The 23,267-nt window shown below is 40.0% G+C and overlaps 1 protein-coding gene across 8 annotated transcripts; it reads left to right on the plus strand.

Annotated features, from left to right (window-relative positions):
- Positions 1–5,017: 5,017 nt before the first annotated feature.
- On the plus strand, positions 5,018–21,779 carry tnnc1b (troponin C type 1b (slow)). 8 transcript variants are annotated; one of them, XM_038723184.1, is made up of 8 exons: positions 5,018–15,517; positions 15,613–15,691; positions 15,901–16,049; positions 17,155–17,185; positions 19,277–19,423; positions 19,619–19,733; positions 19,868–20,004; positions 21,455–21,486. In XM_038723184.1, exons 3-8 carry the CDS (start codon positions 16,026–16,028, stop codon positions 21,484–21,486), a joined length of 486 nt encoding a protein of 161 aa, XP_038579112.1. In that variant the 5' UTR covers positions 5,018–15,517; positions 15,613–15,691; positions 15,901–16,025. The 8 variants fall into 8 exon arrangements, with proteins under 8 accessions (XP_038579112.1, XP_038579113.1, XP_038579114.1 ...); XM_038723185.1 differs by having other exon boundaries at positions 15,910–16,049; XM_038723186.1 differs by having other exon boundaries at positions 5,018–15,502.
- Positions 21,780–23,267: the final 1,488 nt, after the last annotated feature.

Raw genomic sequence — 23,267 nt, forward strand, 5'->3', positions numbered from 1 at the left:
TTTTATGGTCTCAGTCACTCTTCTTCAAAACAACATGATGTTCATTTCGTAACTATGCTCCCATTTAGAGGAAAATAGACCATAAATCAGAGTATGTTTCAGGGCAGGTCTATCCATGATTGACAACTTGTTACCATGGCGACCTGTCAATCAGGCTAGAGTGACCCGTAACAATGGCACTGTGTAAATGTAACCAGCACCGTTGAAGAAGCGTATTAGGAGTTGGCTGTTCACTAGACAAAGCTGTCAGCGCTGTTAAAATGACAGTTAACGTGAATTACAGCACCTAGCTAAGTAAGCTAGCTAGCTCCACACACGGCCGTTAGCTCCAGCATCTCGTCCACGTCCGGCGCTGCTTGTTGCAAAATCTCAACATGGCAGCGCCCTATTGGCCAAACTCGAGGCTTCAAAACGGCAGTCCACAAACCAACGGGTGATGTCACGATGACTACGTCCATTTCTTATATACAGTCAACGGTTGAGATAATGCTTTGAAAGTATACTTTAGGGTAGGGCCGTTGTGTATATCTGCAGCTAAGAGCAAAATGTATACCTGCAATATCACAGGGGGCTTTAAAAACCTCCAGAAAATATGACAGGTGACAAGAAGAATAAAGATGATTTCATATAAAGCAACAGAAGACACATTCAGTTTCCAAGTTTCTAAGCATGTGTTTCCTAAATCAATCAAGACTAAAAGTCTACAGCCATGCCAGCAGCTCTGTGTGGCTGTATGAGGCACATCGGTGCTTTGATCTAAATAATAAATTCAGCACGCTAATATGCTCGTAAAGAAAATTCTAACATGCAGATGCGAAGCAGGTATGATGTTTACTATATTCAATGAAGTCAAGTCATCAAGAACCAACATACACGAATACAGCTCAAATTGTTTTTACACCCAACCCTCCAGCTACAGACATGTAAGCCTGATGAACTGCTACAAACAGATTCAAATTAATTTAGTAGATTACTATTTTAATTCAAACACCCAGGAGTTGTTGTGTGCACCAACACCCACCATGTGGCATCTGTGAGCAAGGTGGAGCCCATGAAAACCCTCTGGGATCCCCACTCACTGTACAATGGTAGTCCTACAGTGCACTGCATTCACAAGAAGGCACAACTATTTAAAAATTGGTTGCAGGTATTTCAAAGTCTGAAGTTTCCCCTAACTTTTATTGAGGGGAGTCTGGAGACTTTCTCCTTGTGAGTATATTGCTGTTATGGTTTGCTGTATAAATTAAAACAGACTGTAAGTTCACAAACATCTGTTTATCTTGGCAAGACATTTAATTTAGACTGTATCCCTGTTTCCTGATTTTGTGTGGTACTACAGCCAATCACACAATGTCCTCTGTTTGATTTAGATGGAACAAAATGCATCTTAATGTGTTAACAGTATGAGCTTGATAAAATTCGACGACAATCGAAACATGTTTGGCGATCATTCATGGGGCTTTTCGTTTTCAGACATGACAATCTGCATAGCAAAAAGTGCTGTGTTGACACATTTACTTGGCCATTCACATACCAATGCCAATGATGTTTGAGCTCTATACAGCAGCAGAGTGTGATATAAGGAGGGAGATTCACTCTACAGGTAATGCTGGTTTGAGTAAGAATAAATAATATTTCCCAATTTCATACGCTGTGGGGGACGAGCCCTCCTGTCCTCTGTAGCACTGAGAGCTTTACAGTCTTTCAATTAAATGAATTTAAAGGGGCAATATGTAGTTTTATGCGGCTACCTAAAGTAACAAACTGCAATTCATCGATTGGCCACTGGAGGCTGACTGCAGAAAGAGTCAATCTCCATAGACCTCAATGTTAAAATACCCAAGAATTACATGTTTAGAGCGTAGTTCAAAAAGGGTTTTGTGTGTGCAAATGTCCCCCTTCATGACAACTGTGAGGGGGTTGAATATTTTTTTAAAGCCCAGCCGTTTAAATTACACTAAGCCTTAAAGTTCTGCATAATTAGGGGCATGGCCACTTATAGTGAAAGGTGGGTGCTGGCGCTGCCATTAATAGCAGTCTGCCTGCTGTCTCATGGCCTGTGTCCAAAGCATTTCTTTCTGAGGTCAGTGTAATCTTTCAATTCATTGCAATGGGAGAATTCACAACATGGTAAAAACGCATGACGAGGTGCTGAGCATCTGTTCTGCGCTGGGCAGAGAGTTGAAAAATTTTCAATTTTGAGTGAAACACAGCGTTGGTCACAGTAACTTTTTACCCAACTGTCCCAACTGTCCAATCACAGTAGAGAAAGGGTGGGACAAATAGCACACCGTAGCAACCGCTAGCTCATTGACTGGCCATCAACAATGGAGGAAAAGTTGATATTGGTCGTATCTGAGTATCCATGTCTGTATCAGATGACATCCCCAGATCACAATCTTAATATGAAAGGCAATGCCTGGAGGAACATGGGTCTACCATGGTAAGCAGTAGTTAGTTCAATTTAAATCAGGTCACAACCAATAATGGCCGCTGTAAGTTACTTTGCTGGCAAGCTGCTAAACGGTTACATTGTAACGTTAGTTGGCTTGCTTGACTCCTCTCAAATCACCTCAGATGTATTTTTTTTAGGTTACAATAATGGGTTATCAGATAATATAGTGTATTTTTCTCTTGTCAATTGCATTGCTTCACAAACACTCCCAGCACACAATCTTGAAGTAAATCAAACCAGTAATGTTGGTTTTACACTTATGTGGTAGAGAGAGACACGCAGACATACAGACCAACCCCATTACAGAATTACAGATCACAGATAAGCCTCCGGCCCACAATGATGGTTTTCAGAAAAATGTGGCATGAAATAAACTTTCAGTTTTCTCCTGGAATAATCTCAATGATCACAATTAAGTTAACAGTTTTTTTCTCACAGCAGACTTGTGCTGGCTTCGGAGTCTTTTTTTAAATGCTTGCTTGCAGCATAGAAGTTCACAATATATTGTCTTTACAAATTCCAGTGGAAACATGTCATAAAAAATGTGAATACCCGAGGGACACATACAGGACAGGGAAAAAAGAGAGCAAGAGGTCAGATTCCGGGGCAGCAGGGGGCAGTCGGAGATAGAAGTAGCGTTACATGTCCTTCCTCAACTTCCTGCAGCCGTACATCCAGGACGGGGACACCTGTAGCAGTTTCAGGTAGAATAAGCCATTTGATGAAGATGTCAGTGTAGAGACTCTTCTCCCTGGTGTCGCTAGTAACACCAGTGGAGGTAATAGTATAGTATGCTTTCAGCATGTTGTTCCTTATTGTTATTTACATTTTCTTTCCCAAAAACAACAAATGACAGCGCACTTTCATCAGAGTCCCTGACCCAGACCCAAACCCAGGCCAACACCACACAGCCCAGATCTCCTGACTCCCCTGATGAACCACCACCCCGCACACCTAGAAGAAAAAAAGGGCTGAGCTAGTTATGTCTGAGTATCAGCGCTGTGTCCTGAATGCCCTCAATAACAAGCCAGTTGATGAGGAGCATTTTCTTTTGAGTTTAGCTGGGGCTTTGAGAAGTCTTCCTCCCCGCAGCCAATCAGAGGTTAAAGTAAAATTTCAACACATTTTACATGAGATAGAATTTGGCCATCAGTAAAACACTCACACAATTTAAAATTTGGATATTGATTAAAGTTTAAAATATATTGCACTTTAGCTATTTTGATTTAAAAAATCTGATCACTATTTATTAATTTATTATATGATCTATTTACTTCAGTTTCACCATAAAGTGGAATTATTGTGCTGAACAGCTGAGACTGAGTTACTGCTTTCATCTATTAATGTATTTACATTTGAACAAATATGTATTTATAGATCTGCTTACTATTATTTAAATGATGTGCAGTTAATTCTATATGTTTGGATTTGTGATTTATATACACACTCTTGGATATAGACAATCAAAATGGAATGTGTGAAGTTGGAAAGTAGGCCTAATGGCTCAGCTCGTCAGTTAGCTGATATGTTAACGTTAAACTTTCTAAACGTTAAAGTAAGATTTGGCTACTGTTCAGTTAGATACTAAACAGATACAATCATTTATTACACTGAGCATGTAGCCATGCATTTATACTTGTGCGTCAGTGTCTCCGTCTTTCTGCAATTACATCGCGTTACAGTGTGCACTATGACTTTTGCCGGCCGAGCAGGCTAACTTCCGGTTTAGCCGTCCGCTAACGTGAATGAAAAATTGTAAACGTGCGGCTTTTATAGATTTTTCAAATGTTTGACCGTATGGATTATATTCTTATAGTCAAACGAGTCATTTCGCTAAGGTTGTGTAAGAGGCTAACACTCCCCGGCGTGTTTCTCCTCCCACTCTTGCTGTTCTGGATATCGTTATAAAACTTTGCTGTATATTGATAGTGTCTAGATATGACTGTCCTGGATGCACAGAACTGGTTTGGAGCGATGCATTTTTTTAAGTGTTTGAATATCCAGACATTGGCTCTGTAAATATTGGTATTAACTGGATGTATATTGCATGTGGGGTTTGTTTTCTGTTTGATTTTGATCCTTTAATTACGCATGCTTGTTTTTAAATATGCATTACATATCTTTTCTTAATAGAGCAGGTGTTGCTATTCTAATAAATGACAAAAGAAAAGAAAATTGCGTTTGTGCAGACAGGCCACTCGTTTCTGCCACAATACCATAACAGTGAGTCTGCAGCAAACCAAACATGCAGTGAAAGGGTAAGTAGCAAACAAACAATTTAAATGTGACGGGCATGGAGTGATGGACAACACAAAAGCACAGCACCAACTTTGCTGGCTGTTTACCACAAATTATAGCAATTAGTAGTGTAGAGTAGTGTTTCAAATATGGGAGGGGGGGCTATTTGGCAGGTTTTAAGTATTCATTATGTAATCTTTGAATTGCAGACGAGCAGGCAGGGAGCCAGATGTGAATAGTAGAATTATCAGCTGCAATTTTCCTCATGGGATAGACAAAGGGCCAAAGTACAACACAGTCAGCTTACCCTCAAAGTCCACTGACCGCGGCTATGCCAGAGTACTTGAATCTGCAGACCCAGACACCAACCCTGAACCTGGACCCCCTAAGTGAGCAGTATGGACCCAGTTGTGAAGATCAGGCAGGGATAACGGCTTGCAATCGGAGCCTGTTAAGAGGTCAGGCAGATACTCAGTGGCATTGCTGACAGATGAGAGGACGGAAACAGGGCTTCCAGGTATGGCCATGTTTAAAAGGGTGGCAAGGTTGGTGGAGCACTTTGGTTGGTAGGTAGGTACATTTAGTGTCTCTATCCACACATGCACCATGCATAGCTATTTCAGTGCAGAACTGCAACAGTCAGTAATATGGTGAACACTATGATTCATCTGCTCCACAAGGTGCTGTTGTTCTCATCTCAGGGCTTCAGGTACTGACACTGTCAGAAAGGCTGACAAAGCGTTACTTGATCATAGTACATGATGCAAGTGTACCCTTCGACGTGCGTATGAGACGGCCTGAAGCACAACTAGCTAGCTATGTTAGTATAAAAGGCGTTGACAGCTTCCCAAAGCTGATGAATCAAATGAGATTTATTTTCTGTTTCAATTTACAATTTGCTTTGATATTCTGTACATCTTGAGCAAAAAAACATCAAACTGTATTTTTAAAATATAACCCTCATTTTTACATGTGTCAACATTAAATGATAAGGCACAGGTGCATTTAGCAGCAATTTATGCTAAAAATCAATGGAAAGCTGACAACTTACACACTTTTCATCTTGACTTTCCTCCTCATGTCTGGATCGGTTTTCATAAATATCACACACAAGTACACATGAATAACCTTTACAGTATTTTTTTTTAAGAACTTTACCAGAAAATAAAATAAAGGCACAAGTAAATAGACAGTTAAACATTGTCTTATGTATTTTTTATTTAAAGGTTTAGATGCCTTTGGCCAGAAACTTGACACTTTAACTAAGTACGTACAAGTTACTTAAGTTACAGCTCTTGTCAGTCTTAATTGTACATTTACTTGGAACATCGTCTGCTGCAGGGCCATCCTCAAGTCCAACGCATTTGAGATGAACTTATGGACCCTACGGTTTTCATTGTCACATGTCACCTTTGACACTAAAGTGTTTTCAGTTTCTTTGAACAGAGCTCTTTATCTCTGTTACTGCCCTCCCTTCCATTGTTTTTCTGTATCGTTTTTCGAGGCAAAGGTTTTGTTGCTCACTGATGCTAACGAGGCTTGAGTGAAGTGTCTTGCAGTGAGCTGAAAAACTGTCATGCCTTCGTCAGTCATGCCGTCCAAAACTAAGGGTTTGGTTCTTTGTAAACAGTCTTTGAGTGTCTAAACCACAAAATCACAGTAATTAATGTCTGTCACAAATTTTTGTGTTTGGACCTGTGTGTAATATTTGTAACTGTGTAATTTTACCTCCCCATCAACAAACAAGGGCACTTGACTTCAACACAACCTTTCCCACAGCAAGTGCAACTCACTGTGCCATTTGGTGATGCTCCCACTTGGGAGAAATCTGGGTTCTTAAAAAACCAACATGTTGCAACTTCGTGGCCATTGTGTATTCTCGTTTTTTCCGACATTTGTTCTCAATGCCTGTTCTCACATGTTATGCTCCAATTGACATCGGCTGTGCTACAGTTGCTGTCCTTAGATAACAAACCCTTTTAACAGTTGACAGAGCCTGTGTCTTTATCAGTAGCATAAACAGCATGCATATTCAAGGCCCTGCCTGCTCGAGCAGCAAACCATAATGATTTCTGCTGTTTCCGTGTCCTCTTTTCAATCTCTTCAGCCTGAGCCTCTGAAACATCAGCGTGTTTTTACAGTGCCTGGCAGTGCTGTTCCAATACTGATAAATCACATCCATCAAGCCTGGTGTCATTGTAGACAGTCGAGGGGTTTCAACTATGTGACAGGCTGCACAGGATCTCTGAACTCCTCACAGTAATCTGGCAGTACACTCAGTATAACAGACTTGCCACCTGTTTTATGAAGATCAGTGTAAAACTGTCTTCGCTCTGAATGTGTAGGCGATAGTGTAGGGATCGTCTTGGTACAAGTCCTCAATAACAAATTGTTTTTTATTGAAAATGATCAATCCCCCTGCTTATGACTCTTTAAAATAACATAGCTGAAAATTTTGCATTTTGTTTGGTTTAATAACCTGGCCAAAAACAGAATTGCCAACTTACCTTTGCCAGTACGACTGTGCTCTCGCAGTTAGCCGGTGTTGTGACGATTTATGCTTCCTTATCGAAAAATGCTACCTTAATGCAAATTGCTAACGTCTAACCCTAACCTTAACAATTAGCCATGCAAAGAACTGCCAAGTAGCACATCTCGATAGGTAGCAAATATCAACAGAACACCAGCTTGTGAACAAGGAGGCCTTGCACCAAGCTGTTCTATAGCTTTTAAACTTGTGCAAAGTGTATGCACTCAATCCAAAAACATAGTAATTAACAATCACTGGATATGTGAGCAGACGTAATACGTCTGGGTCTGTAATCCTGTCTTGGGCTGCTTAATCATATGGATCAACGTTATTGATCGTTTCTTGGCAGTAGCATTTAGGCTACGTTCAGACTACAGGCCTTGATGCTCAATTCCGAATGTTTTTTTTTTTTTTTCCCAGTGTGAAAAATCTGCAGCCCAACAGTGACCAGCATGCGCTAAAGAATAACACGTCACACACAGCACGCTGTCTTGTAGAAGTAAACAGAGCCACAGAGTTTAGCTCCGGTTCGCTCCGGTTAGCTCATACTTGCTAACCCTTTTCATTGTCCTCTCACAGGTCACATTTCTGCTGAATTTTGACAAGTGTTCACAACTTTCTGTCCTTGTCATTACGGCTTATGACGCTGTACGCATCTGCCCCCAAACTCATTCCCTCCCCCCTCTCTCTACTGCAGGGGTCCGCAAGTAAGTCTGGCAATGGGCCAAATTTTTTGTTATCCTGCAGGCCAGAACAAAGTCAAACAAAATGGAAGTATCTTCTTATCTTATTGCGGATATTTTTTTTCTCCCTTGTTAAACAAATTGAATAAAAGGACAGTTTTGAACATCCTCACATAAAGCATGTGCTGCAGTGTGTGCACTTTTGATCCGCATTCATAAACCTACAGACACTTTCATTTCCCTGAGAAAATTTAGGGGAATCCAATAACACGTTTACTGACGGCTTTTTCAGGGTGTGTCAAACGCGAGTGTCTTTGAATTGTCCTTCAGAACTCTTCAAAGTAAAAGCTCTTAATAAACTCGACATGAAGCATTGCTGCAAAATATGTTCTTGCGCTTTTATTTTAGAGGCACAATCACTTAAGAGGAAGTGGTTATGTGAGTAACTGTAGCTGTCATGACTGAGACCCCGGTGGGTTTCAGGTGTAAGAAAGTGAATGTGTGAGCAGATGATAGCAAGGTAGAGGAGGAAGAGAGCCACATGTTTAATAATGGCTTCTTTGTTCACTACGGCTCCATCTACAGCAGAGCTATGACAACAGCTGCTCTAGAGTGACGTCAAAGTCGCATCATTGTATTGTATTGTGGGGCAAAACAAAAAAAACTGCAGTAACTTGACAGGACAGAGGAAACTCAACTTTCACCTTCTATCATCCATGTTTAGACACTCTGATTACTCTAGATGCTTTACTATAAATGAAGTATGAACCTGTGTCAGACCTCTTGGATGTGTAGAAGAACATTATATCCTGACCGATTCTGTCTGTGATTTAAATATTAATGCTGCTGAGACTCGTGCATAAATCCACACAGCGTCTCTCTTAAAGGGGAGACGCTTCAACCTATTCCAACCACCCATTATTCATTGTTCATTTTCATGACCCGGCCTGCCTATCCACACATCACATTCAATAAAAACATATCATAGTAAAATTTCATTAAAGGATGCAGTTTGAACATTTGGTCCTCTTAAAACTAATAAACTAATACAACTGAATACAAAAGAACACTAGCGTCCTGCTCCCACCATAGGTTGTATATTCCAGTTGCATGCATGCCTCTTTTAAACATCATGGCTGCTGAAAAGACTTGTGCAAATACTTATGACTGACTTATAGCTCCTCCGGGAAGCCTCCTTGATCCTCACTCCTCAAGGTGCATTTTAGGAATTGAGATGTCCTTTAAGATTGTGTGCTAAGATCGATTTCCAGGTCACAAGAAGGGGATCGAGGAGGCCCAAAATAGGGAAATGAGAAAGGACGCTTGTCTCTGTGTGTGTTTTGTGGGCATGGCTTACAATCCTGTGTACCTGACTGAACAACCAACCTGGGCTCAATCACATAATCAGCTTTCCTGGTTAAATGCACTGCTTCCCTTGCAACACGTTGCCAGATTATTCCGGCACTCCTGTAGTATTCTACTCTTGGCCAACAAATCCTCTTGTTTGTCATCATTTTCCAGTGTTTTTCCTGTGCTCACTCTCCACTTCTTAGCTTACCACAAGCCACCTCAGCTAACACACCCAGACCACAACGTCACCTACCTTTCTGCCCCACTGCCTTTGCAGCCACCTCACCAACAGATTGCTTTTTCAACTAACTATTTTATCTAATCTACATCTGTAGTGTTTTGTGTCTGATCCTGGGTCAGCTTAAACCAACTGTAACATATAGTGTTCATTTGCCAGCATTTCACAGACTGAGAGTGGAAGAGCATTCTGACCACCTCCAGGAAGAGTCAGGGAGTAGTAAAGAAATCTTTTGGTCTGACTGGGAACTGGATGCAACATGACCTGTACCATGTAGGTTTTAGATCAGTGGGGTCTTCTTACTTAAGTGTTGCACAGCTATGCCTATTCCTGTTTCAGTATACAGCTGTACACCAAAGGGGTGAACTTCAAAGTGCTGTGCATACGCAGGCATCTTGTAAAATTTGAAATCACATTCCTTCATGATGCTTTGAGTGAGGTACATCTCCTTGAAAAAAATCATGAATTCGTTTAATTTTTCTGACCTACAAATTAATTATGCTAAGAACATTTTTGTTCAGACCTTAAGTTAGGTTTCCTGAAATCATTTTAGCAACGGGTGTTTTTGTGAAGAGCTCTTGCAATTCTCCCTCTTCTTGTATTTCCTGCTAGTCTGTCAATTTTTTATTTAGTGCAGGGAGGGAATGTACAAACTGCACTGACGTGTAAATATTGGCCATTGATTTTCTTGCTGTGAAGAGTTTGATATGCTGGCAAGGGTACAACGTGGATGTTGTACAACACATTGGTCCATGGTTGCTTCAGATTTTGTTGAACTGGGCTGTGGAACAATTGTGTTGCTATTTCTTCTATTCACTGTAATTGTGACCCACTTTTATACCACTGGCAACTTTCTCCATTGTTTTTGGTTCCATGTCTTTCAATGATCGGCTTTGGCTCCAATCTGCAACAACATCTTTGGTTGTTCGTCTGTGTCCTCATCTCATACTGGGTGGATATTGTGAATTAGGCTCAGACGTATCTTCTGTCCCATTGTCTTGAGTACATGCCTCTCATGTAACATGTCTCCCTCACTCTTTTGTGCCTTTTGTCTTGCACGCTGATGGCTTAGTCTCACAATCAGAAATATTTTTTTTCCACTACCTGAGCTTCGTTCATCTGACATTTTTTTGTTTATTAATCAAATCCCTCACTCCCTTTCAATTTCTGGTCCATGACCCACAGCCAATGTTTGGTCATGATCTTGACCAAATATGGCTGTAGAGAGTTCAGACCTGATATCTAAGGAACAACCTGTATCTCTGTTTGTAATGTTAACTCTTCATTGTTCTGACCAAAGTTTCCATATCACCAGCCATTGCCCAAGTGTTTCCTTGCTTCTTTTTCTAACTCTTCTCACTGTCTTCAAAGGGAAAGGTGGACAACGGTAGATCTTTTCATTCAAAATAAATTGAACTGAAAGCTAACGTTTGCACTTGAAACAAAACAGTACTTGAATAAATAACTAGGAACAGAAAATTACATTTCCAATGTTACACAAATCAAAGGCACTGGTAGAACATCCATGAAACGATGCACGAGCAACCGACAAACCAACACACACACACACACACGAGGGGTGAGGATAACACAGCACAGGTGAACACAATCAGGGCACCGAGACACGGGCAAACAAGGAACGACAGGAGGTAAAAGCAGCACCAAACACACGAGGAAGCACAATTATAAAGCGAAACAGAACGAAGGAGCAGAAGACAGACAACACAGAGATGAGACAACACAGACACAGGGAATGAACGTAAGAGGAAAGCCTACTAACATAACCACAAGAAATACCCGAACCAAAACACCCCAAAAAATCAGGAGGCAAATTTTTAAGGAAATCCAAACGCATGGCAGTAAAGACTGAGAATGATCACTGCAGGTAGAGCTTAACTGAAAGTTGCGCCTGATTGGCTAGTGACATAGTCAACGTTCATTTGATTGGTTTAAAGGCAGTGGCCATAAATTAACAAAAACAAGCTAATCTGCATATTTACTGTAAAGATATCATTTCAGGGTAAAAGACCATTGAATTAAGTCATTAAATTGGGAAGTTCTGTGGTGATTTTAGTTATTTTGTTAATCCCATTCACCAGAATTGCCTTGCCAAATATATGCAAATTAGTACATTTTAATAAGGTAAAGCCTAATTTACATATTAATGTGGCGATTGTGATGACGTTATTAGACACACATTTTACAGTATTCACATGCAGTTTCTGCATTAAGTATAGCACATTAGCCTGTATGGCCATGATATATTGCCTTAGCTAAACTTTAGCTAACTTATTGCATTAGCTAATAGCTCATGAGTCATGCATTGTAGTAAGACACAAGTTAAATATTTGTCTTTTGGCTAATTAGCTGTAAACTGGAGGCACTGGTAGCTTAGTCTTCCTTCATCACCACTCACCTCCACACAAGCCAAGAAAAACATAACTTCTGTCTGTCTGCCAGTCTGTGTGTGTGTGTGATGTTTGCTGCATTGCTGCATGGAGATGCAGAGGGAGTGAGAGAGGGAGGAAGGGCATCAAACTCCAAAGTCTCATCTACCGACTGTGTGTGTGTGCACACGCAAATGTGAGAGAGCAGAGTGTTAGAAAGTGATGGTGAAAGCTGTAAATGTACAGTGTAGGTCACAGTCTGTTTTTTGTCTCCGGCAAAACAAAGTGAAAAATTATTTTAATGGATGGCTGTTTAGATCTTCTGGAAAGGAAAGTGAAGATGGTTACGGTCTGGAAGCTGAGCAGGACTGGACAGTGCGAAGTTACGTGACTACACACGTGGTGTTTCAACCCATTCTCACTCCCCGTCTTGTCACATTTGGAGTCAGGGTCAACACCCATCGGCGTCAGTTTGTAACGCACTGGGGATCCCTGTAGCATCAGTTTTTGATGGTAAAGGTAGGTATGATATTTAACACAAAAGGTTGAGTAAGGAGGTGGTTGGGGTAGATGGACGGCCAGAACCCGGACTTTGAACTAGGAGACCGGTGTTCGTGTCCTGTGTGAAACAAAAAGTCAACATTAAATATTTTTATTTAAGTTAAGCGAGTTACATAAATTGCGTAAGTTATGGAAGTGACGTTAGTTAACTTATGTGTTAACTGGCAAACATATAGTTATTTTAACCCAAACCATGATCCAGGTAGTTTTGTTGACTAAACCTAACCAAGTACTTTTTGTGCCTAAACCTCACCAAATTGCATTGTTTCATGACTTATATAATGTGCTGTTTCAAAATGGCCAGGGCGTTAAAAAGCAACACCAAAGGGCCTTGACCAAGCATCAATATGTGATGAGTCAGGAGTGAGAATGTGTTGGTTTTTAAGGGGAAAGTGAACACTCACACTGGGGAAACAGTAACAGGATTCAAAAACCGAAAAAACCGACATTGTAAAATTACATCGGTTAGAGGCTCTGAATTTTGGTTTCGAATACTTTTCAATTAATCGTCGAGCCCTAGCGTGAATACTAAAAGACCATGGTCTCTGTTCTGCATGTTATGCAAGTGAAATGGGTTTCATAGCGTGTGGACTGCTCTTTACTGACAGGTGAGAGAGCGTCCCTCTATTGAGCCCCCAGTTCTTATGGACTCATCATTGTGAGAAGGCCTGAGCCTATGGCTGATGTGGCCTCCAATGGTGGAGGCTCATCATCTCCCGGAGCTGGAGCCTGTACTTGTGGCCAGGCATGTGAGGAGGAAGAGGAGCCTGCACAGCCTGGCACAAGTACCAGCACCAGAACCACCTTCTTGCACATACAATTATACACTGAACAAAATTATAAACGCAACACTTTTGTTTTTGCCCCGATTCATCATGAGCTGAACTCAAAGATCTAAGACTTTCTCTATGTACACAAAAGGCCTTTTCTCTCAAACACTGTTCACAAATCTGTCTAAATCTGTATTGGTGATCTCTGGAGGACTTTCCTGCAGTCAGCATGCCAATTCCACGCTCCACCAAAACTTGCCACTTCTGTGGCATTGTGCTGTGTGATAGAACTGCACATTTTTGAGTGGCCTTTTATTGCGGCCAGCTTAAGGCACACCTGTGCAATACCCATGCTGTCTGATCAGCATCTTGATATGCCACACCTGTGAGGTGGATGGATTATCTCGACAAAGGAGAAGTGCTCACTAACACAGATTTTGACAGATTTGGGTACAATATTTGATAAATATAAGTTTACATGACATTTTCAGGCAGTTGAGGAGTGTAAACAGAATACATTTAAATAGGTTACATCAATCAATTAGTTATATCAACTGAAGAGTACAATTTTCATAAAGATAAATCTCTGGTGAGCTTTAAAGACTTGACAAAGTACAATCAATTGTTTGACTTAAGTTGTGGGCCAGTGTTTATTGATGCTACTTTGTAGCGCTCTCATGACTTTGAGCAGTGTGATAATCTGTGAAGCTACACTTTGCTGTTGTATTTGTCAATTCATTTTGACAATAGATTAGCAAAATGATTACAGTTCAGCCATAGAGACCAAGTCTAAAGTCAAGCTTGACTACTGACCTCTGAGCTTACTCTACAGCTGCTGCACATTGATAGGTGCTATCTGCCTGTCCTGCATAGTATAAGCCTTACAACAAAGATTTATTACCGTAGTCCCACTCTCACCCTCCCCACTGGTAGAGGACTACTATTTCTAGTCAAGGTCACACATTCAAAATAGCACTATTTGTGTGTCTATTGTCATGCAGACGTGTGACTCCACTCTATACTCAGTGCATAGAAAATAAGGAAGATTATATTGTGTGTAGTTGTGAAAACTAAACATTACATTTCCTTCTCTCTGACTAGAGTGGCTGCCCTTCAAAATGTTCGAATATGGAGAGCGTACGTGTTTATGGTGAAATGGATATGAGTGACCTAACAAGCATTCTCTCCATTGCATTTGCTGACAGGACTCCACAGATCCTCCACTTTGCCCTTTGTGCAACATTTAGCCTGACTGATGAATAGATTTAGGCTGATATTAGCTTATTGCAGATCTATCGGTTTTGGTATATGTTTGAAGTGAAAATAAACATCAGTTTAGAAAGGTTTTAAAAACAGTTTTGCCATTATATGGTGAGTAGAGCACTGACAAATTGATTTTTACACATACTCAGTACACATACTGTATCTGGGTCACAATTCTTTAATAATTTTAATGTTTATTCGATTATGTTTAAAAAGCTAATATGGCAGATAAAATGTAGCTTTTTTTAAAATAAAAAATACAGAGACTGCTATCGGCATCAAAATCCCACCCCATTGTCGTTCAGGCTATACTGTACGTTCATCCATATGAGACATTGCCACACACATTTACAATATATTCATACAACAGTGTAACAAATGGATAGATTATGTAAACTTAATTTAACCCCAAACCAATGTTGCGTAGAAAATGTAGATACTGCACTATACTTTTGGACAATCTTACCAGAGTGTGCATGGAAGTTTAGTATCTGCCAACAAAATGTGTCTACTATCTTTTTGTCAGTTTCAATTACTGAACTTAAATGTGGGATTTAAAAGTTAACCAAGCCACAAAAAATCTCATGATATCCCCTACAGACAGCAGCTGTACTGCCAAGGCAGTTGTACTGCTAAGACAGAAAGCTTTTATGATGAGTATGATTAACTGGTGTTGCTTTGTTTTTTCTTCATCACTACTGCATTTTACTGCCTTGTTATTTATGTGGCATAACAGCCTGAATTACTAATGTTTTTTTTTTTATTATTACAGGAGACAGGTTGGAAAAAGAAGTTCAATTTAGCTGTATCTAAGGCTAGCTATGGTCATTGTACCAGCTAGCTTTAAATAAACATAGTTCACTTGGCTGTCTCTGTGTGGCACTCTGAGAGTGCAGTAAGGCTGCCAGTATGCTTCTTCAGAAGTGCTTGTCAGATGGTCGAACAGCTTTGGAACCCCACCCCACCACCACCCCACACACACCTTTCTAATTTTGATTGGACGCTGTGATTGGTCAGCTGTGTGAAGGTGCGAAGGAGCCAGGTTTGAACGTCTCCCTCTTTTTTTTATTCTTGACACACCACTATTTCTGTCACTATTTTTGCGAACAACCGAGTGCAACTTTCAATGTCTTCCAGGATGTAACAATATAGAATCTCCCACAGTCTCTGACATCCAGCTTTTCACTCCACTCTCCAGTGTGGATTTATGGAACAGGTATAAACACTTGATTTCCGACACTGTGGGACAACATGTCATAGAAAGCTAGTAACCCCAAAGCGAGCATCTCCACTTAGGTGCTGCTGTCAGTATTACTATTGTTGCATGGCTTCCCTTGTTTCCTATTTATAGATTGTGCTCTCTTTATCTCCCCCTATGTCACTCCTCCCTCTATCACCCTTGGATTTCACGGGATGGGTTGAGAGCTTTTTTAGTGCCACACTCCTCCAACAATAAAGACAGAGGCAGTTATTGCCGGCAGTATTTGTCCTGTGTCTGAGTGCAGCAGTGAGTGCAGTGGTGTGTCAGAGGCAGGGACGGACCAGCAGCCATGGATGACGTATACAAAGCAGCGGTGAGTAAGGCCAAGTACAGTATGATGTTTTATTTCTCCATCTGATAATAATTCACTCTGAGGTGATGACAACAAATATATGTAATAATCAGAATATCCTGGCGCAGATTCTGTCCTTGTGTGTTATGCTTCTACAAAAAAATATAGAAACATACAACAAACACACACTGTTGCATGGAATGATACTGGAGGTCTCTGCTGGCAGGCATTTATTTGATAAAGTTTAGAAGCTGTTGTGACAGCTGTGGAATTGATTTGAATTTCTACATTTGTCATAGCTGTAGCTACTGTTGAGGACGCTGAGGTCATGTCCTTGGTACTTCACAGCCTGGGGGGTTTACAGTCTTGCCTTGTTTCCATATAAAAACGTATGCTTGGTGGTTGTTTTTTTGTAGGACTATTCCATTTTTTTTTTTTTATAATTTGATTTGAAATAGAAATAGACTACTTTCAGCAAAAAATCCCAATTTCTCCAGCACATTTTTACATCATGAGAGTGGAAATGAGTGAGAACAGAATAATTACAAAATAAAATAAGTAACGGAAATAATTTAAATGAATGGTTTCATGACATGAGTATGCAGTAGTGCAGTCCTGCCTGTGGCTGTTTACAGTGTATCTTCTTGTGATGAACACTTTCTTAATGTTTATTTTTTTTGTAAAAAATGTAATTAGTAAGTTTGACAATATAAGAGTCTTTGTGTGTTCCTTCAGCTTGTATGTCAGTGAAACAATAGGTGTAATAAGCCCAGACAGAGCCCTGCTGTCTTAAGTTCATATGTCTGTGCCCGACAATAGAACAATGAACAGTTGGACATTTCAGAAGAAGAGATGGGACAGCTGATGGCCCCACACACACACACACACACACACACACACACACACACACACACACACACATGTATTGTGCTCTGTCACACAACAAGAATAGTAAGTGAAGAAAGCAGTGTGACATTGCAGTCATACTGCACTGAGAGCAGCACAGACAGGAGGTTCATGATAGTTGTGAGCTGAAGTTGTACTCCAACTAAAAAAGAAGTGAGCCACTGAGAAAGTGATATAGTGATATACACACAATATTCATGCCGATTTTGTTTCCCTTTAGGTTGAGAACTTGACAGAGGAGCAGAAAAATGGTAAGGAAACTACTAATGCTATTACTGCTAACAATACTATGTAAATGAAAAGTCTTTACAGAAACAATGAAAAAGAGTTTTTTTAAAAATACAATATACACGTCCTTTATAGATTGTTGTGTCAAGCACATTTACTAAATTGGATACATGATTAAGGCTGTCAGTGTGCCACTCCTTTTAAAAGATTACATCAGTCAGACATTTATCACCAGCTGTCATACATCCATGATGTCCCTTCCATGGCCTTGGCACTGAGCCTTCTAAGAGGAAAGGGAAGAATCTCTTTTCCAGGAACCTTTTTATTAACGTTTATTTACCATATTTACATTTCAAATGAAGGAACCAGGCACAAAATTTGGTTCCTGGGTCATTAAGGGTCCCTGCGCTGCAACACTGAGTGTTACTAACATTAATTGCAGGAGGTGGGATGGATATCTCTTGTTCTTTATTGACATTAAATATATCTAGTCTTAGATAAAGAGAAACAGCTTGCAGATGAGAGAGCTAATGATGGAGATAGTTCGACTGAGAGAGAACAACCTAGTGAACGGTAGAAATAAAACTTCAACATGGTTATCTACTAAGGCTGAAATACATAAGGATAAAACACTCACAGATTGTCACTACTGATCCCAGTCTGCATTTTAACTTAACAATCTGCAGCAGTAAAGAACAAGGAACACTACAATAATGTGATGTTTTTTTGTCATTTGCAAAGTTGTGTCCCAAACAAAGCTGCCATTTCTATTCCATTAGTGGTCAAAATAACTAATCTTAATGGTTCTTCAGGTAGGGATAAAACCATAAACTGTATTTAAGAAGTGGACGTAGTCATTGTGACCTTACCCGTTGGTGTGTTTAAATTTACGCAGTTCCATGGGTACGAGTCATTCTAGCCTGATTGACAGGTCACCATGATAATGACTTGTTAATCACAGATAATCCCGCACTTAAGTATACTCTGCTTTCTGGTCTATTTTCCTCTAAATGGGACCATAATTTACTAAATGAATATCATGTTGTACTGAAGAAGACTTGAAACTAGTGATTGAAACCATAAACTCTTTAGGAAAGTGTTTACTGAGGTAATGAATCAGATGAGAAGTAGGGTAATTTTACCATTATTTCTTTCTGCAAACAGAAGAGTCGCCCTCTGCTGGCCTTTCAATAGAATTCAGGTTTAAGGGACTAAAACACAAACTATTTTTCTTTTTTTCCTTATTCAGTTCTTGAGTTTAGGTCTTACAGCTTCTTAGTTTCCAGGACTATCTGAACAAAATTGGTTTTGCTTTCAACAGTACAGGCTTAAAGTTCCATCTTCTATTCTGCAATTGACATGATTACCTCATTTTTTAATTGTATTTTATTTATTTGTTTATTTAACAAGTGTGCCATTTGCAAATACATCTCCTGAAAAGAAATACAGGAAAATATATATACCACCACTTAATTATTTTAAATAATTGCTAAATTAACATGGAGAGTCTTCTAGTTTGTCACAGCAGGTTGGCTGAACATGTCAGGCAAGCAAACAATTCAACATGCAGTATAAAGTTTCCAATTGTAAATTAATAATGAAAATTTACTTGGGTTGTAGGAGCTGTTTTTTCTTTCTATAAAAAACTCCAATTCCTACTCTCCCTGTAATGAGAACTAAATTATAGTGATGGTGATAGATAGATAAGATGCTTGCCTTTGAGAGACCTGGGTTCGATTCCCACTGTGACCCATCCACCATTGTGTCCCTGAGCAAGACACTTAACCCTCGTTGCTCCAGACCTCTGACATGTATAGCAATTGTAAGTCGCTTTGGATAAAAGCGTCAGCTAAATAGCTAAATAGTCCTTTCCGTGAAACTTCCAAGGACATTATAAGGGAATTACAGACCTGTATAACAAAGCGTGCGGAATTAATTAATGTTGTGTAGGGTTTTGGACTGGCCCTGCTTGTAAATGGTCTTGTGATGGTTGTTATGCTGTATTTCTAAATGTTTGTGTGCAATCCATCTTGGTGTTACATTTTAGACATTTTTGGATTTCTTTGTTTGTAGTTGTGTTTGTCAGACAGTAACAGTCGCTGTGTCCCTTTTAGAGTTCAAGGCGGCGTTTGACATCTTCATCCAGGATGCAGAGGACGGCTGCATCAGCACTAAAGAGTTGGGGAAGGTGATGAGAATGCTGGGACAGAATCCCACCCCTGAAGAGTTACAGGAGATGATTGATGAGGTGGATGAGGATGGTATGTCAACATTATTAAGACTGTCACATCACTGTATAGAGACCAGGAGCATGTTTGTTTCAAGGAGTGGAATATAAGGATTTGAACTACTCTAAAGCAACTTGAGTGTAAATTTAAGGGGAAAATTGGATTTAAAAAGTTCAAATATGATATAGAGATATGAAGTCTTTATAATATCATGGTGTATGTTCACAGGCAGTGGCACAGTAGATTTTGATGAATTCTTGGTTATGATGGTCCGCTGCATGAAGGAGGAGAGCAAAGGAAAATCAGAAGAAGAGTTGGCTGAACTGTTCCGCATGTTTGACAAGTAGGTTTTTCTTTGTATTTCTGTACCCACACTGCACAGAGCCAATTCAAACTTGTGGTTTGGCACAGTAAAAGGGTTCAACTCAGCAGACATTCCAGATGAGTATAAGACTGATTTCTATATCTTGTGTTGAGGAATGGAGATGGCTACATAGACTTAGAAGAGCTGAAGGCCATGCTGGAGTCCACTGGAGAGGCCATCACAGAAGACGACATTGAGGAGCTGATGAAGGATGGAGACAAAAACAATGATGGCAAAATTGATTATGACGGTACGGGAGCCAGCCCATTAGTTGTAATGGCCTACAGTAAACAATATACACCAACTGTGTGTCCTGAAAACAATGTTTCCAATATTGCATTTGCATTTGAAAGTTTGCAGCAAACAAGTGCTGCAGCATAAACAACATAATGCATTGTTTGTCATCAACTTCCAAAACAAAACCTATGCGCATTTTCTTGCGGCCCCTGTCAGAAAAAAACATAAAGATAAACAAACAACATAAGTAACAATCGTTTTGCTCTGTTGTTGGTCACCACCAACTCCTGAGAAAGATATATCTCGCTCTTTAGATTTAAAAGTAGTAGGCAACTAAAATAATTTTAAATATTGTTTAATTAATAGCTATTTTGCTGTACCGCACGACTCACACCCTATCCTTCCTTAACATCTTAAATCACTGCAGTGATCCTGCAGACTTGTGGTACAATCTTAGAAAGCACTCATAACCTTCATAACTTCATGAGGGTTACCATAAAACAGCACTGTCTCTTTTCACTTTCACTGTTTCACCAAAATATACTTACATATGCCACATATTCGTCCTCCCCCCTCCGACCTTGCATGTTCCCATGTATGCATATCTGCATATGCATGCATGCACGTATTTATATCTCACAAATTTGACTACACCCCCCACATTTTGTGAATATTTGATTAAATGTCCAAATAAGGCCAAAAGTGTCAATATTTTGTGTGGCCACCATTATGGTCCCCATTCACACCTGTTTACACACGGTAGCTCTCCTTCTTAAGAAGCTGCAGAGCTGCAGTCTCTATTCATTCAACTTACACTGTAAATTTCCAGCTAAACAGAGGCTTTTTAATCTCTCTCTCTCTCTCTCTCTCTCTCTCTCTCTCACTCAGAGTTTTGCGTGGATTCCGTGCTGCCGACAGCTACATGCACGTTGCGGTTCCTCGCGGGTATATTTCAAGTAGCCGGCTATTTAAAAACCATAAAATATTCTTTGTGTGGTTCATCAACGGTGATAAATTATTCAAAAGTTCTGCGAGGTGCGGACAACTCGGCACAACACCAGTGAAGCTGGAGCTCAGTCTCTTCAGCAAGTGTTCCTCTTCCACCACCACACGCTACGTCTATACATGTGCACTGACGACCCATGGTTAGGGTTACAATTTTGGATTTATTCATGCACTTTAAAAACATTTATTGGAAGTTTTATTCTTTTTACATGTTTATTTACAGCATTAAAATTTGAAATGTATATTGTAATAGGCTGTATATTAACTTATTGGGAGAAAACTGCTAGTTCTATGTAAAATCAGACGTTGAGCACACCCATATTCCTTGTTCCACTGCAAAGCTTCAACTGTGAGATTGACAGTCGAATCAGGCTCCGCGCATCGAATCTTCGACTATTGGGGGTCAGCCCTAAAATATATATATAAAATATATTGACTTTGTGCGTTCTCTCTGGCAGAGTTCCTGGAGTTCATGAAAGGTGTTGAATAGAGGATCCAGCTGGAGGCGTCACACTACAGCCTCTTCACTTTCCACTGACTGCGTCATCATCTAAGGCCATTCCTGAAGACATGCCTCCACCTTTTGTCTGCTTTTAAAAATATAAACAACACACCTGTTCTCCGCAGACATCTGTCATGTCTGTTATTCTCAAACAGCTACTCCAAGGCCCTGTTTTGCTAAGAGATGTCATTCACTGCAATTAACTTTATTTCTGATAGTGATGATAAATCAAAGTGTGATATATAAAACCTATTTTCAATAAAAAGACTTTCATAATTGTATATTTTGTCATAATTTGTGGTGGAACATGTTAATTAAACCATATTTTAAATCTTAAGAAAAGAAACACAGAACTTTGAACACAGAGATTGTGGATTGGGAAATTTTAGATTCCAGAAACCTAAGGGAGTGGTTTTGTGTTCATGCCATTGGGTGTTTTACAGATGTTGATGTTAATAGTTTTTAGTAGAACATGCTGCTGTTTTTGGTACTTTTTGTAAAGTTTACCATTTAGATTTTTACAAGCCAATGTATAACAATATGAGAAGTTTATCACAGTATGATTTTAATCAAGAGATGATCTCCAGCCACACCTTTTTTTTTCACTTGACTAATTCACTGGATTATGAATACTCAGAAATGAAAAAGATAAATGGTCTGTATCATATTCCCTCAAGGCAAGGCGGGTCTGAATTGTAATGTAGCTTTAGCCTAATGCTCTGGCACAAGTGTGGTTGATGCATTAGTGTGGAGGAGGGAAAGCAGGACCTCAAAAAGATGAATTATCTTCAAGATGAGTTGAGTCTTGGCCTTTCGGTGGGACTGTGCATGTAATTCAATGCACCCACCAGCAGATGGTGAAATGATCTAAGGAAATATATTAATCCACCACCTTAATGCTTATGTCACAGGAACTCCATACACTATATTACCAAAAGTTTTAAGACACCTCTCTGAATTATTGAATTCAGGTGTTTCAATCACTTCCATTGTAACAGTATAAAATCAAGCACCTCGACATGCAGACTGCTTCTACTAACATTTGTGAAAGAATGGGTCGCTCTCAGGGCCTCAGTGAATTCAAGCGTGGTACAGTGATAGGTTGCCACCTGTGCGTTTAAGTCCATTTGTTAAATTTCCTCACTGCTAACTATTCCACGCTCAACTGTTAGTGGTATTATAACATAGTGGAAGCAATTGGGAACAACAGAAACTCAGCCACAAAGTGGTAGGCCACATAAAATCACAGAGCAGAGACTGTGAGCCAGGCATTGTCCTCCATCATCTGTGCCTGACCTCACAAATGCGCTTCAAGAAGAACGGTCACAAATTCCCATGAACACACTCCTAAACTTTTTGGACAGCCTTCCCAGAAGAGTTGACGCTGTTATAGCTGCAAAGGGTGGACCAACTCCATATTAAACCCTACGGATTAAGAATGGGATGTCATTAACCTACATGTGCATGTAACGGCAGGCGTCCTTAACATTTTGGCTATATAGTGTATATAGCGTACATGTACTGCCACCTAATGTAGAAGCCTCTACATGTCTCATGTTATTTGGCAAATGCTGTATTTCAAACAATATTTGGGCATTGAAATAGTACTGTAAACACTGCATCCTTAATTTATGTTGTTTTTCTACTTCTTCTTTAGATGCATGGGTCCCAAGGCAGATGAGAAAAAAGCCAGGCAGGGCAGGTAACAGGGCTGACTGGGAAGAGCATCTGCGGTGGGGAGATCTCCAGTCAGGCGTTCTTCGAGACAG

The sequence above is a fragment of the Micropterus salmoides genome, unplaced genomic scaffold (genome assembly GCF_014851395.1).
Source record: "Micropterus salmoides isolate LMB-PRFRI ecotype aquatic unplaced genomic scaffold, ASM1485139v1 Ms_hic_scaffold_16, whole genome shotgun sequence".
NCBI classification, from domain to species: Eukaryota; Metazoa; Chordata; class Actinopteri; order Centrarchiformes; family Centrarchidae; genus Micropterus; species Micropterus salmoides.